The sequence below is a fragment of the Daphnia magna genome, linkage group LG10 (genome assembly GCF_020631705.1).
Source record: "Daphnia magna isolate NIES linkage group LG10, ASM2063170v1.1, whole genome shotgun sequence".
Taxonomy (NCBI): domain Eukaryota; kingdom Metazoa; phylum Arthropoda; class Branchiopoda; order Diplostraca; family Daphniidae; genus Daphnia; species Daphnia magna.
This window is the reverse complement of record NC_059191.1, coordinates 8279516-8295909: the sequence shown is the minus strand read 5'-3', so window position 1 is coordinate 8295909 and position 16394 is coordinate 8279516. Positions and strand designations below refer to the sequence as shown.

The window sequence follows — 16394 nt, the reverse complement described above, 5'->3', positions numbered from 1 at the left end:
TTGAGAGGAAACATTTTCCCCTGTGGCTTTACAACTCTGGGATTGTAAATGTTGGATTCTTTCATCTCACTTTCGAATCTGGGATCTGGATCGTTGCCAGGATGGTTTGGGTTGTAACGAATAGGAGCTTCTGGTAGTTTTTTTTCCGTTGTAGAGCAATCTTTTGTTTCAGAACTTAAAAGATCCGTTTTTGTTGGTTTCGATGTTCCTATTACGATTAAGCTCACTATACATCCAATGGCTATGAATAAGGCGGCCGCTATGACGAACCTCACGAAGTGGGTTTTTCTTACAGTTACCATTCTCGTTGAAGTTATTTAGTACGAAATGACATAATAAGCAAACAAAAATGGTCCCTATATGTGTTTTCTACGTGCAACCCATGGACTGAACTAAGTAAAAAGTTTCTCAGACTCAAAATTTCCAAAACTACCAAGTTAGTTCCAAGTTTTTCATCGAAATTCGATTAAATGTATATAATCGCATATTATTCAATATAATTTTGTTCAAGAAACTGCCATATTTTAATTTGAAAGGACGTTAAACAAAGGAAAAAATTGGGGAGGGCCACACGCCCACATCCCACTGTTGCAGATAATAATCGTTAAGTGCAAGCGGCAGCTGGGGAAAAAATTCATGCGAACTAACTAGCCTTCTGTCACTAGATAGTCAATAAATATGCATTATAATATTATTAAATAATTATTTTAAAATTTGACTATTGATTTGTGGTTGTTTCTCGCTAGGGATTCTGTTTAGGTAGGTGGTAACAGAAAGTTAGTAATGCGATTTTCTTCGGTAGATGGCGGGCACGCCGTTCGCATTTTGGGACTGATTTTCAGAACCTGGTGTGGGCTGTTGCGACGGCAGCGTAAGCTATTTTGTACCTTCAATCGTGCTGGGCATCAGACTTGCCGTGCGATCAATTTTTTTGAGTTCGATCAAACTCAACTGACAATGAGTTTGAGTTCGATCAAACTTATCGTCGCGATTAATTTCCTGCGCCATCTATCGGTCAATAAAATAAACACAATGTAAATTTTATACAGATATTTGTTCTTTGAGCTTTCATTTAAGACTTTAACCGTTTTCTTTTGTTAATTTCCTTATTTTTACTTATATCGAACAAGCCAAAAGAATTAATTCGACACACAAATAATTAATTAACTCTTTCAACCATTTATTGATTTTACCAATTATTTAGCATTACGTTGTTAACTTTAAAAAAAAGTAACATTTCAAAATGTTTGTCGTTCAGTTGATATCTCTTTGCGGTAAAAATTAGTCCAGCTTGACTAAAAAGTTTCACTAGTGCACGACTTCAATAGTAACATTCTTGGCACTTAATTATATTTACTATTACTAGATGGCGTGCAGTAAGAAATATTGATTGCAAAATTGAGTTTGAGTTCGATCAAAAATTTTGAGTTTGATCGCGATCAAACTCATTCTTAAATGAGTTGAGCGATCGATCAATTTTTGAGTTTGAGTTTGATCTCGATCATAAATTGAGTTCGATCACGGCAACTCTGGGCATGGCGACCGCTGTTGTATGTGGTATCCCCGATTTCATGGCGACTGGGGCCGATCCCTTAACTTAACGTTAACGGCGTTAACCGAATGATCGATTAAGCTTTCATTTTCAGTTTGGCAGTCGTGTTCTGCTACATTCCTTCTGCTGTTGGCTTTTGGTATTGTTTACCTATTTGGAAAACTGCGTGACAGGAAAAGTTTTGTCGCACGTTAAACATATACCTACCAGGAAAATTTTGTCGTAAATTTAATAACAAGAAGACCATTAAGTTTTCTGAAAAATTAAAGATATTAAAAAAGAAATGGCTTCATCTTCCTCGGTAAGGATCAAGTAAATTTTTCTAGTCTTGCATCAGCATTACCTATTTTATTCCTATGGATTTCCGAGAGACAATTCAGAGTTTTTTACTAACACACTGCGTAATGATTATGCTATCACAAGTTAAACTCTTATTTTGTCGTATTTTAATCACAGCTATGTGGCTTTCTTGCTGTTAGCCTGGTTCATTTGTTAGATGGTTTTGCTAAAGAGTTGTCACCAAAGAAGAAAAATCACTGTAAAAATATATTCTAGGTTCATCTAGCAGCTTTTTCTGCATACTTCGTGAGGATAACTACCTCTTAGCTTCCATTGAAAAAAAAATACTTATGCTACATCATGTTTATTTTGATATACACTTTGCACCATTGTTGTTACCTTAGTGGGAACAGACAATTGAAAGAACAAAAATCTGACGTGTTTAGACTAAAACTATGCTAAAAAATGTTTTCTGTGAAATTTTCCACACTGAAAGCTAATAAAACTTGTACACGTTGCTTTTAACGCCCATGTGGTCAGTTCGCCTGGTACAAAATCCTCGATTACGATATCAGCCGATTTAATCAAACATGTTAGGCATTTAAGAAACAACACCATGAACCAGATTCGTAGTAGCACTTTTATTTGTTACCAGTAAAATCTCAAACCCAAGACATATTTACAAGGACTAAAAGAAATTGTATTGATCAATCTCTGCAATGGTGTCTTTGGTTTGTTTGTGTTTTCAAATGAATTTGATGTTTTTTTTTTTTATTCTCTGTTTTTCACGAATGTTCCAGCAACCGACTGACCATCGCCGCAAATGGGACCGAGAAGAATACGAAAAACTAGCAGCGCAGAGGATTCGCAAAGAAAAAGAGGGAGACGAGGATGATTTTCTCCTCCCATCAAAGAGAGAACTTTTAAAACAACGTGACTATAAAGTTGACCTCGAATCACGTCTAGGGAAAAGCGTCGTGATCACGAAAACCACCCCAGCCGCTCAAGGAGCCGGGTAGGTCATATGCTCTTATTAAATGATGTTTTCTTGTAGCTAATTCCACATTTTTTTTCGCCAGTTACTATTGTAATGTATGCGACTGTATCGTAAAGGACTCCATTAACTTCCTTGATCACATTAACGGAAAGAAACGTGCGTGTCTAAAGTTAACAGCACTCTTTTTTTTTAAATGTTGTTCTGATATGTCCATTGTACCTATTTTCAGATCAAAGAAACCTGGGTATGTCCATGAAAGTCGAACGTAGTTCTGTTGAGCAAGTCAAAAAAAGATTTGAGGCATTAAAAAAGAAAAAAGAGGAAAAAACCAAAGAGTACGACTTGACAGAGAGAATCCAAGAACTCAAGGAAGAAGTAAAACAGGACATGGTTCAGGCATTGGTGTTGTTGATTTCTGATAACTTATTTCTTTTAGGAAGAGAAACTTCGTGAATATAGAAGAGAGAAAAGGAAAGAAAAGAAACGCAAGTTCAATGAAGTTGACAAATCTGATCACAATGATGACAACGACGACATGGCTGCGATGATGGGATTCAGTGGTTTTGGATCTTCGAAGAAATGATGATACAGAACATGGTAAACTTCTAGCACTGCTGCATATCTACATTGTCTCGCCCTTTTCCGTTCGGCACGAAAAATAAATGTTTCGTTATATAACTGAGAGGGTTGTGCCTCCCTTCTTGTTTTTTCCCATACTTCCATGGTGAAAAGACTTAATGAGAACTAATGCGCGAAAAACATCCGAAATAACTAGGCCATCAGGTACGAAAAATTGCTTCTTTAAGAGAAATTTTGTTTGAAATCTGTGCGCCAGCAGTTAACCGCAGACCTTTGTTGACTGGATATTCGGAAAGGCCGTTTAAGTCTACCAGAAGAAGGCACAAATTCGAAATGGAAATAATCTCAGAAGTGGGACATAGCGTAACGGCGTACGTGTCGAAAAAGCTCAAAACATGTACAACGTGCAACAGTTGAAGAGAAAAACTAAAAGTTTTATACGAGAAAATTATCCATAATTACCTCATTAGCTGCTGCACTACCTGGGAAAGTAGCCGTGATTCAACCGTATGCTTCCGCTGCATTAGTTCGTTGAATTTTCGTGACATGCAAAACACGTTAGCCGCAGACGTCAGTTGCAGAAGGGCCGCGAGAAGTTCCCTGTCCCATATTACACCAATGTCTACATTGTTGAGTCCAGCAAGATGAATGCATTCGCTTTACGTCCACTAAGTGGTCAACCAGTTGGCTTACAAATGACTTTCGTATCGAGAAAAATCGAACATCTAAGATAAAGGGAATTCGCTTTGTTCCATCTCTGCCTTTTAAAGAAATTGCAAGTGCGTACGAGGTACAGTTAAAATTGCATACATTTCATCTAACGATATTCGCATCCAACGTCTGGTCCCACAGAGGTACAAGTCTTCCTTTTCATTCTAATTATGGTTTTCTCTTTTATTTATGTTGTGACCATACGGATATTCTGAACGCAAATGATTTCGATGGCGCCAGTCCAAGTCCGTGACGAAGTGCATCAACCTCAACACGACATAACAAACAATAGCTGGTATTTGGGTGGATAACTCTATCGTGCTGAAGTGCCATTTGTAACTGAAAGAATAGACAGGTGCAAATCAAAGAATAAGGTGCTTTGAATCAACGCCAGACTGCGATCAATTGAGAGGGCCGATGGTGGCACACGCAACGTTTGGCAGAAGCCCGGAAATGTGGGCTTGATAAAGCTTGGCCAACCGAGCGACACGACCGCGTTTTAATCTGGCGCAAGGCCTTTCCAATTACGGTGCTAATGATCACAACAATCACGTCGTTGTTCAACTACTGTCGCTTTGTTTTTGTGCCCGTGGTCTAACTAATGTTCCATGCTAACTGAAAGCAACGGGCGCAATCACTATACGAAGCTCTCCGTGCACGTCTATTAGAACTAATGTATTCGTTTTGATGTATACTTACCTTACAGGGCGCAGGGTGTTTAACGCTGGAGAAGAGGGGACGTGATCAGAAGATTAAACGGCAAACAGAAGAGGCTGAGGGCAACGAACACGCAAAAAGACTTGGAAGATTCAAAGGGTTTGTTATTGCGAAGATGAACGAAGAGATATATGTGTGATCAGCGTGAGGATGACACTTTGTAAATTGCATGTACTGCCTTACACGTCGACGACCAAGACATATTTTTATTTGGCGTGCGAATGACGAACGGTACATTATCTAGCGTTACGATTGTTAAATCTAGTGGCGTTGCTTATTTGAAAGGAATCAACAGATGCCACACGAGAAAAGGCGGCGACGTTAATCTTTTTTAAAACAAAACATTCCTGCGTGTTTCGACTGAAGAGGAGGCCAGCGGTGATGCGTCGCATAAAGTTGAGCGGTAAACGACATTTAACGCAGTTTCCATGAAATATCAAACTGTTATATGTAAAAGATAATCTAGGGAAAAAGAAAACGGCATTAAGGAAATGCAGACAGCTGCGATTGACGTTCTATTGTAAGTTTCTCCTATGTCATATTGGTACGGTACGTTAAAAATGTTCTTTATCATCCAAAGAAAATGAAGTGGAGGCCACCTGCCGACGTCATCGTGGCCGGGATTCCGTCGCAAGTCTATAACAATAACGGCACTTTATTTTCCTCAGTCGGAATTAATATGCACAAATGTCCGTGCCTATATACGTGCGTTCTTCGACAGAGGAACTGAAGGGATTGAGTCTCGTCTACGTAACGATGCGCTGCTCGGTCGACAGGTAACAATCGGACGGAAAAGCCGCGAGATAATTTCACGTGTATATGCGCCATCAAATAAAAAAGTGAGCAAAACATGCGGGTTTGGCTAGGCCACTCTCAGAAGACGGCCCGAAAAGAAACAATACGAAGAAAACGTAACAGAATGTATGAATAACAACGAGAATAAAATGTATACGTGTATACATAGTACACATATGTGTGTGTGTACACACAGAAGAGCCAACGAGGTAAAGTAACAGATGGTGAGCGTGAGTTTGGGCTTATAGCGGTATTTACGGCAACCCACCTCTTCCGAATCCATCCCCGCCTGCTGCCACTGCTGGATATTTTTCGGTGTGTGTGTGTGGCTTAACTATAGAGATGGGACCGACCTAGGAGCCGCCTCTGTCGCCATTGCCACCGAATGTTTTCTACCAACCAACCACCAACAGACGTCACTGCTGGCTTTGGCCCGATACCATCGAGAGAGCACATACTAGCGGCAGTTTATGTGCAACATGCTCACAGTCTTCCACCAACTTTAGTCCGTGCTGCAATCCATTATTGATCGCGAGCTTCTTTTGCAAGGACTTGATTTTCCTGTCATCACCAGACGATTGTATTCAAAGAGGCGGACGTATCCGACACCAGTGCGTGATCTTCGATTTCCTCTGGAGAAAAACTGTTCAATTTCGACATCATGTCTGAATTCGAGCCCATCCCGGAAGAGAATCCTCGACAGAGTGGTAGCCGATCAACGCACAAGGAGGGCGGTTCTTCGGACAGGAAGAGCAAGTCAGGCGACAAGCACGCCGGACGCGAGAAGAAGGCGCGGAGCAGCAAAACGAGGAGCAGCAAAGGTGAATCATCGTCGTCGGGTCAGGCTGGCCAAGTTCACGGCAGATCGGGTAGCAATAGCAGCAGCAAATCCGCCAAGAAGAGCGAACCGCTCATCAGCTTGACCTCTACGGTCGACGTGGATATGGCGATTGCCGAAACCAACAGCGTTCACGGTATCGTGCCCTTTTATTTTTCGTTTGTTTGCCCATTGATTCTTGCTCTTATTGTGGTTTGGACGTGCAAAATGGAGAATGTCACGATGCTCAATTCGCTCTCAGCGTGCTCGCTATTACTTCTCCTTCAGTGTCCTTGCTCTCTTTCCGTCCTCCGCAGTTCCGCTTTTTTAAATTTCCATCAAAATCGTTTATCGTCCCCTTATTTCAAATATTTGGATTTACTTGAATTTATGGTGTCAAGTGCTGGGTTTATTTTCAACGAATTTCTGCAAGCCCATCCCGCGGTACCGTTTCAAGTAAATGCCGTTCGTCCATGACACAGTGCCAACCGTTTGACCGTGTAGATGCGAATCTCGAGTGTCTTGTCAACCGCAAAAGCGCTCGAGCAAACGCGTGTTTTTCTTTTTAATGTCGAATTTATAAGCTTTATTATTGTTGCGAGCTGTTGTTAGTTGCTGATTAAACAGAGCGTGAAGTGATGCGCTTCCTCGATAGGTAACGCGATCCTGGCCCAAATTTTACGTTTCTTTTTTTGTGGGTTGGTCCGCTGTTTGGGCATCGTAAAACCACATACGAATGCCGTAGTGACATCGCGTAGGGGGTTCATGTCCCGCAAGTTGTCGGTATCTGGCGAATGAAATCCAACTATCGCACGCAACTGTTGAATCACGCGCGATCCTCCATACACTACTAAGCGACCCAATAGATTCGAGCGTATCGGATGATTAATCACGTGAAGATGCCTCGAGAAATCAGGTGTCACGAAGGTGCCCCTCCGAAAAGCTCCCAATAAAACTGATCGTGTTTAACTCCATTTTATTGCATCGAATTGGGCTGTGGAATAAGACATATATCAGATAACTGCGTCCAGGAGTAGGTCACTATGTTGAAACGATACCGTCACGTTATCGCGTATCGTTAAAAAGCTCTTTGAATTGTTTGCCTTATTTGCACACGCACAAAAAGATTTTATTTTTTTGCTGAGAGCGACACCAAACCACTGACTGATGTCCGTTTGCCATGAGATTGGTTCACTCGTGCCCGACAGGTGTGTCTGGACCGATGCTCTGTCCTATTTGTACGTCATTCTTTGTCCCGCTTTTTTTTAAGCCACTGATTTAGTTCTTCATTCAATCACGGCATTTCCCCCAAAAAAAATAACATATGATGCATTAGCACCCGAAGAAGAGAACGGAGAATAAAAGGAAGAATGGGATAGAGAAGATGAGCATATTATTCGGTTACCGTGACGTGGAACCATTCGTCAATGGTAGCGTCAAGAGAAAAGCGGCAACCGAGCGTGAATCGCCGCGAGTGTGTTGACCGCTATCTTTTATTTTCTTCTGGTCTTGTTCTTTATCCAGATCTTGCTCCTTCTGCTTTTCTCTTTTTTGCCCCGTCTTCTTTTCCCAGATGTTGAGGGAGTTCTCAAGTGGTGAGCAAATCAGTTTGGTGAGCAACGTGCATACCAATGGACGTACGGGTCTCATTCTCGTTCTCCTTAAAAATAATGAAAAAGCGTTTAGTTTTCTGGCATTTTTTAATCGTTTTCTGCGTGGTATGCGTGAATACCGCTATGTCGATTCCAATTTGATCGTCTCTTGTTGCCATCATTGCCGCGTTCTCGTCGTGATTTTAACGCGCGTGGAGCAAGTATCGAATTTCACATTTGTTGTCGTGATTTCTCGTTAAAATTCCTCGTCCGTGGTGATCAGTTAGCTGAATTTATTACGACAATTTCAAAGTGAAACGACTTCTCGATGAGAAAACTGGCAAGTTCCTCGTCTTGGTTCTAAAACATTCCTCGGCCTTTGTTTTTTTCTTTTCGTGGATCCGGTACGTAAAAATCGTTCTACTCGATCATCAGTTGGTCATCGTCACGAAACGACAAACAACTTGTCAACGTGACCTGAAAAAAAAAAAAGAAGAAATGACGACCCAGAGTCAAAACAATCGCGACTCGGAGCTCTTCTGCATCTCACAGAACGCAGTCATCGAAGCACCGAGTCAACCAGCACGTTCCTGTTGCGAATCTTTGAGGATGGCGTCCGTCCGCCAATCTGACAAACGTCAGCCGGATGGTTGCCCGACAGGTAGTACATTTCAAAAATTAAAGACAAAAGCAAAATGATGAGATCGTATCGAAATCGTGAGAGTTTAAACTACTTTCTTGTGTGAAAACGATTCAATTTAAAAAACAAGGAAATGGGCAAAGAAAAACAAACAGAAACGAATAAAACTGTAAAAAAAAATAACACAACTAAAGAGAAAGGTAAAAGGGACAGCTGCTGGACAATGGAAAGACTCGAAGTTCTTACGGTATTTTTCTTTTTTTATGGGGATGTCTACACCGGGGGCGGAGTAGAGCCGATGAGAATTGGTAGTTTGCCAGACTTTAATCCCGTTTTTGCTTTCGATTAATTTCCTTTTTCCCTTGAACGTAACTGTACTGCAATGCTGGGCCGCAATAATAAGGGCGACAGAAGTTGGATCTTAATGAATTCATTTGGGTGTAGAATCATTCATGGAAGGAGAAGAGTTAAGGAAATGAAACTTTCAAAAACCATCTGCTTAAATGCGAGGTGTTAACAACCTCCACCTCGACACACGTAGATTTTATCAATGACTGGGCGAACGCGAAAATTGGACAAACAGACCGTCGATTCGTTCAATTGGCGTACCTTTGTAAATACATAACGTTTTCGTTGTAAAAATCTAATAATAGCTCTATGTAAACAGTTGGCACATTAATATAGAGGTAGGAAATTAGAGAGGGGCGTAGAAATAGTTTCACTCGTCGATTTACACGCTGCTGTATAGTAAGGAGAGATGAAGCGGATGGAGCGGAAGATTAGAGAGACACGGACATAAAAATTGAGTTTACACACAGCAAGAAACACCTGCACCTTGGGGTTTAGACATCATCGATGCTTTTTTTTCTCTTCTCCTTCCTGTAAACACACATATTTAAGAGGTTCGCAGTAGCAGCTTACATACACTTGCATTCGTTCGAGCATGTTTGCGGTGATTCGTTCTCATCGGCTACGTTTTGGTGGGAAACTCCTTTTTTTTTCCATCCATACGCACCTGTATGTTTCCTCCCTTTTTAAACGGACGTCATCAGGTGCTGGGTGGAAAAAAAGTCGCAGCAGCTCGCGTTCTGTAAAGAGTATTTAACCAAAAAGCAAGAGTACTGACGGCTATTTGCTGTTCAGAGTCCGTCGCGAAGAGTCACATCGGTACGGAAAGGCATCGCAACAAACAGTTAGTAGCAACAACTGGTGTTGTATCTTCGTCCCGTCCACCTTGCGCTGTCACATCGGGGCCGGGCAATCGTCGCAAAGAGACAGCCACTAGCAAGAGAGGATCTCATCGACGTTCGAGCGCATCGGTGAAGAAGCCTGCATGCAAATCGGATAAGAATAGAAGAAGTCAACGTGCGACGAACGAGTCCAACGACGAAAGTAATCATTACGCTGTCAGCGGAGCTGTTAACAGCAAGTTCCAGTTGGTGTACGACGTGATCCAATTGGATCGCGGCAAGGAAAGTCAACTGACATCGAGTGCGTCGGCCATCAATAGCAACGTGATCGTCACACCCGCATCGGCCGCGCCTTGTGATAAACATCCGCCAGAATATTTCGCCCAGTTGCTGCTAGAAAAGCAACAACAGAAGTCAAAACTGAATCAACTCTGGCCAAAACATTGGGGATGTAAGATTAATTTTTGAAACACTTCCTTCTCTTTCTATCGAATCCGGTTTTCATTGTTCCCGCTCGTATAGGGAACGATGATTTCCTATTGAAATGTTCTTCTTCTTCTTCAGACTGTCTCGATTGTTCGATACGTTTTGAATTGTTTGCATTTCTTGAATTGTTTTATCGATCCGATTTCATAGAGGAACGATTATACATCGTATTTTTCGTCTCTATCTCTAGCAAATGCACACGGAAATTGAACTTTACTGAAGTCCATCCTTGGAAACTTCATAAATGTTCTCATACCCGTTAATTTCCGATAGGGGCATTCATTTTATTTTGTGTGTGTTTCATAAAATTGGTGATTGGAAATGAAAGCTTTTCCTAATGGGCAGATCATTTTAACTTCCGAAATAACGTCACTGCCTATATAGATAGGGTTTTCCGAGAGTTCGATTTCCCATAGTTAACAGGACAAATGAAATGTGGTAATTATCTTCCCGTCTAACTCTACAAGTGAGTAAAAATACCCTGCAATAGATCGTCTGTGTATTTTTAGAACTATATAGGGAAAGAGAAACTGCCCATACAAACAAGTGTAAAGACACGCAGCAGATTGGAGGCGCGTGTGATATGCTATAGGCTCTACTACCGGGGTGAACGCACTCCGGAGCCGAACTCTTTTGATAGCTTCAAATTTAATAGTCGAATATACTTGATGGGACTGTGAAGCTTTTTGCTGTACCACCGCTGTGTCCAGCCCAAAACGAGAGAGAAAGAAAGAAAAAAACCGTTAGACTCTCTCATCAGACGCCGCGGTAAGGCCATGGAAAAAAACAACTGAGATGGACAAATCCCGCGTGAACGGCGCTAGCGGTCCAAGAACTGAGTTCCCTTTAGCAAAAAAAGAACGCAGGTTAGCCACCTAATAAAAAAAAAAGCTTTGATGACTATAGAAATCCACGGCTTGTTGCCCCCCTATAGTTCTTTCGATGCGGATGTTTCATAGTTTAATGTCCACTTGTTGATTATTCAAAAGGATAGCTGCTGGAACATGCAAAAATTGGACAGTACAATTTTCTTTCCGTTAGCCCTGGCGAAGCGTGCTGCGTTTAAGAAGAACAAAGCTGTCAAAAGAGAGAGACATTGCGTTGTGAATTTTCATGCCGTAGCTACTAGGTTTGCTAGTCACGATGTTGATCATTTTGGCCTAAATCGAGGGGAAGATGGCCTCACTCGTCCTGCTTGGTTCAGTTCGTTCGTCCATCTGCTGTCGAACCCGTTAGAAATGGACTTTTAAAGCTTTTCCCTCGGCCACGATCGTAACTCACGAAAAACCCGCAACATAATTAATAACTGGTCGCCTTGATTTTCAACAAACAAAAAAAAATTGGACTGAATAGCTTTTGTTCTGGTTCCCATTGATGCACAGTAATTAATCAATATCCTCCGGTAAGTGGACCGGGTTTTGGGTTACTCGGTCAATCTTCTCTGTCTATGTCTCTTACTGTTTTAACAACCAGTTATTACTGATTGGCAATTCTATTGAGAAGAGCGTGATCGCAATTTGACTAATAAACAGCTAGCACGCTGAGCGGATCATAAGTCATTGACAATTCCAACCAAACTTTAAAAAAAAAAAATAATTCCAATATGTCGTAACTTACTAAACATTTTTCATCGATATGCGATTCAGCGTACAACGATCAACCTGAACGTGACTCTTTGGACGGCGATCTGCCCAGCAGCTCGGTAAGTGATCATCAATTATAGACTTTGATTATAAATACGTTTAAAAAAAAATGCATAATGACGTTCATTATCTTTTTTTTCGTACCCGTATACGGAACGATTGAACAGATTGATCCGTCGAAATCCAATCGCAGTTTGAAGGAGAAAGAAGCCGAAGCGACAGGCTTGTCCACCTCGAGCATCGATACACCGGACTTCAATCCTCCGCTTTCACCGCGCAGCATGGCCGGCAATAAATCCATCGCACCTTCGACCAAGTCCGTCATGAAGAGCGCCAACTGGACCGGCGAACGTGAGCCTTTGTAAGTTTCCAGTCGTGGCCTAGTTATCAATAGTTTAATAACTAGATTGTTAACGTTTCTTTTGAATTAACGTTTTATTATAGAAATCCTCAATAACCCGTTGTTATAAGATCAAATTTGATGATGTAGATGTAATTGGCTTTTAGTTTACTATTTATACTTGGTTAGGATAGCACACGGTGTGTGCGAATAATTGTTGGTTATTTTATACGGCATCACACAATAATGCGCTTTAAATTTCGTGATGGGTTGCACACATTCCAGCACTCACCTGTGGGTGTCACTGAGCTCGATGTACGGCAAGCTGCTGGTGGTCCTCATGTTGGCCTTTTGTTTCACCGAAGTTATGGACAATTCCATCGCTCCATTGACTTTTCAGGTACAGTTTCAAAACAAACTCTTAAACCTTCAATATTGAATTAAATTGAAAGAATTAGACTAAAATCAGTTTTTCGTTCATGGAATATTACGTGATGCGCAGGGGGTTTTCATGATCTACCTGTACGTGGGCAGCATCGTCGCCATCATGTGCATCTACATTTCACTGTTGATCGACCAATGCCCTTCGTTAACGAAATCGCGTGAGAACTTGACGGGTGTCGACGCCGAAACCGGTTCCGTAGGCTCATTTGACACGCTCAAACGGGCTCACATTTCCCGCGCTCAGACACCTCGCACTTCATTCTACCTGCGAGTCGGAGCCCTTGGTAAATAAAGACCTATTCGTCCATATCGTTCTTCCGTTATCCGTTTCCTTAGTGCACTTCCTATTCAGCATTCGGTTTCAAAATCAATGCGTTAGTTAGTAATATTATGTTTTCATGATTGACGTTTGTTTATAAATTCGATCCAGTATTTGGATTGGCCACTTTGATCTTTAACGGCTTGGAGATCGCCATGCACTCTACCATGGTATATAATAATTCAAATATTTATGCTACTTAAAAATGCGATGTGCTAAAGAGATTTCTATTGAAGGAGGGCAAATGTGTAGCAGAGATCGTGTTCGCTCATCCGATCTTGCAGGCCTTGTTCACCTTCTTGCAAATGCACTTCCTATTCGTCAATTCCGAGGTACGTACAATCATCTGACTGACACCTTCAAGTTAAAATTTAATTTCTTAAATTGATTTTTTTGGGTGGGGTGGGGATACAGGTTTTGGTTGAGAAATTTGGACTATTGGCCCGCTTTGGTTTCATGCACCTGATCGCCACCAACGTTTCCTTGTGGATCCGCACAGTCGTTTGGGAATCGGCCAACGAATGGCTCCATTATTTGCATCACCAACGACTTCATCATGGAGCAGGACTCGGAGCAGAGGTAGGAGTGATAGCCCAACGGCAGTTCAGTGGACGCAATGGTGGGTACATGCCCAGCGCTGACTACGCCTATTTCGACGATGAAGCCGACTTCCCCGCGGCCAACAACATCGACTACATCACCGGTAATATCTTTCTTTTGCTTTCATGATTAAATAAAAAGAGAATTTCACTTATTGAAAAATGAGTAGCGTCCGTCGGTGGCCCGTCTTCGCTGTCATCGAATTGCAACAGCACGTTCGAGTTTATCACGACGACACACATTCAGAACATGGTCGGCTTGTACGAGTGTTTCAACAACAACACGCTCGGCAAAATGTGGGCCACTTCGATGCCATACCTGTTCCCTTTCCTGGTGGAATACAAGTAAGAATTTTTCGGGCATGGCCATCCGCTTGTAGTGAGACAAACAAAATATATGTAGATAGATGTGAACGCATTCAAGTCATATAGCTTGCTGATTCATTCGAAACCATTGGGTGAAAAGAATTCGAAAAAAAATTGATAAATGTCAACTCGATGGTTTCGAAATGTTTCAATGTGACTGGTTTGTGATGATGGCTGACGGGCCACACCGGTTTCTTCTTTTTAGACTTAAATTGGAACTTCATTTCAGCCTGATCGCTGCCGCCGTCGCTTACATCATGTGGCGCTCTGTCGGCCAACTCAAGAAGAACGGCGTCTTCCAAAGTCGATTGCACAAGCAGCTGACATCCGTCCCGGATGATATCAACAACACGTTGGATCCGCATCGGCCCAAAGGTCATTGGCGTGTCGATTGCCAGGGAGCCAGTAAAGGACTTTTCCTCGGTTTGCTATCGCTCGTCGCTGGAATTATTGTCCTCATCATCTTCTTCGTCATGAAAGTAAGTCTATTTGCGTCATTTTCTTTCGTGCGGAACTCATTTGAATGATGCCGTTTTTTTGAAATAAAAAGGACAATGTCGACTTCCGACCGGACCTGTTCTGGCTGTGCACTGGAACTCAAGTAACTGTTTTAGCTTTGGCCACCGTTTTCAACGCCATCGGTTTCATCCAGCTTCCGAAATTATCGCTGTCACTTCACAAACCGCTTCATTTGGACGTTTTATTGGCTAACATCACAACTTACGGAGTTTTCATTTACGCCATTTTCGGTAAGTTCAATTAGACTTGAATTCCATTGTTCAGATCGCCAGCCAATTATTCACGAATTTCTTCTTTTTTTTTGGCAAACATCGTAGGCCTCATTGTTGGAGGGACGAATTTATCCGATCAAAAACACGTTATGATCTTTGTGAGCAATGGATTGTTGCTCATCCAAGCCACGATGCAGGGCATGTTCATCGCTGAGGCCAGCAAGCGTGTTTGCACGTCACGTTATCAAATGCTGTTCAAGCCCGGCAGGCAGATTGTCACGTTCCTCCTGTTTGCCAACATAACGCTGTGGCTGCTCGACACGTTCATGACGCACAACTGGATGACGCAAGAATTGCAATTCTCTTTCTACGGATTCCTAGCGTGGGGCATCATTTCACGTCTGGCTTTGCCTCTTCTCGTCTTTTATCGCTTCCACAGCGCTGTCGTCCTCATCGAAATTTGGAAAAACACTTACAGGACTAAAGATGTTTAGACCGATGGCATTGCTAAATAGCCGTTCATCAAAAACATTTTTCTTTTTCCCAACTCGATCGTTTTGTTCTCTTACCTCACCGTAACACATCCATCACATCCTTTACGAAGAGTTTTCGCTGCACTGATGGTTAAAATTCGTCATTTAGTATTTCATCTGGCCATATTGATAATTACTCGCATTGAAGTAGATTTTTTTCCCTCTTACTGTAACTCCATTATCGCCGAAAATGCTTTGCCTTACTCAACATTTATAGATGACGTTAACTATCGCCGAATTAGATTTCTTGATTGCGTTGGAACTGAAACTTCGCTTCGAGGACCCAATTGAAATCAACTGTCGCAGACCTTTAACAATGCGATACAAAAAGTTGGTAACGCTAAAGAAAAACATTTGAATAAAAATCGACAGATAAATAAAATAAAAGGAAAATGGCCATTAAGTGCAAATGTTGAGAATGCAGGCCATTGTATCGAATGGCTTTTGAATGACGTCCAGCCAGGCATTGTTAATGTCAATTGGACAGCTTGGAAGAGCAAGACTTTGCATATCACGTCGTCCATCATCAACGTAAGACGACGGATTCATATTTGTCAATATTTACGAAATTTTTCATTTTTATATTTTTACTCAATTAAATCAATTCATTCCCGATAGGCCTATCAATTGCCTATTGTCTTTCTATTTATTTTGAAATTTATATTTGTTGAAAGCTATGGATATTGTGTGAGTCAACGATGCGGCATATTGTACAATCTTAATCACCTTTTCTTATATACCTGGCATGAGAGATTTTTATGCCGACGATTGCTAGCAAAAGTGGACTGATTGAGAGACAGCCTAGTTCTGGACGTCCATAATATATGCAGACGAAACAGTGGTGCGTTCTCATCCAGCAAGTATATCTCTAGTGAAATGACATAAACGCACACGGTATTTGTTGTACTGCATCGGCAAGAAAGAGATAAGGGCCTGATCATATATGTCTCTGTATGTTTTTACCTTATATGCATAATGTTTTTGAATAATATTGGCTATACATTAAATGAATGTAGCCTTAAAGCACAAAGGAAATACAAAGTTCTGCGTTGAATTCTTTCACA

The 16394-nt window shown here is 41.6% G+C and overlaps 2 protein-coding genes across 7 annotated transcripts; both read left to right on the top strand.

Moving 5' to 3' along the window:
- Positions 1-1638: 1638 nt before the first annotated feature.
- Positions 1639-3510, top strand: LOC116932207 (zinc finger matrin-type protein 2). Its single transcript, XM_032940009.2, has 5 exons — positions 1639-1853; positions 2632-2846; positions 2911-2984; positions 3058-3203; positions 3265-3510. The coding sequence occupies exons 1-5, from the start codon at positions 1836-1838 to the stop codon at positions 3409-3411; spliced, it is 600 nt and encodes a 199-aa protein (XP_032795900.2). The 5' UTR covers positions 1639-1835; the 3' UTR covers positions 3412-3510.
- On the top strand, positions 3470-16384 carry LOC116932140 (proton channel OtopLc). Of its 6 annotated transcripts, XM_045180103.1 has the most exons (18): positions 3654-4197; positions 4359-4413; positions 4470-4647; positions 4825-5066; positions 5131-5238; positions 5302-5355; positions 5416-6604; positions 12002-12057; positions 12166-12359; positions 12624-12738; positions 12841-13066; positions 13213-13271; positions 13338-13433; positions 13516-13804; positions 13871-14045; positions 14272-14545; positions 14617-14815; positions 14903-16384. In XM_045180103.1, the coding sequence occupies exons 7-18, from the start codon at positions 6292-6294 to the stop codon at positions 15289-15291; spliced, it is 2385 nt and encodes a 794-aa protein (XP_045036038.1). In that variant the 5' UTR covers positions 3654-4197; positions 4359-4413; positions 4470-4647; positions 4825-5066; positions 5131-5238; positions 5302-5355; positions 5416-6291; the 3' UTR covers positions 15292-16384. The 6 variants fall into 6 exon arrangements, with proteins under 6 accessions (XP_045036039.1, XP_045036037.1, XP_045036040.1 ...); XM_045180104.1 differs by adding an exon at positions 3470-3611 and having other exon boundaries at positions 3704-4197; positions 4825-5355; XM_045180102.1 differs by adding an exon at positions 3470-3611 and having other exon boundaries at positions 3667-4197; positions 4825-5355.
- The last annotated feature ends 10 nt before the right edge of the window (positions 16385-16394 follow it).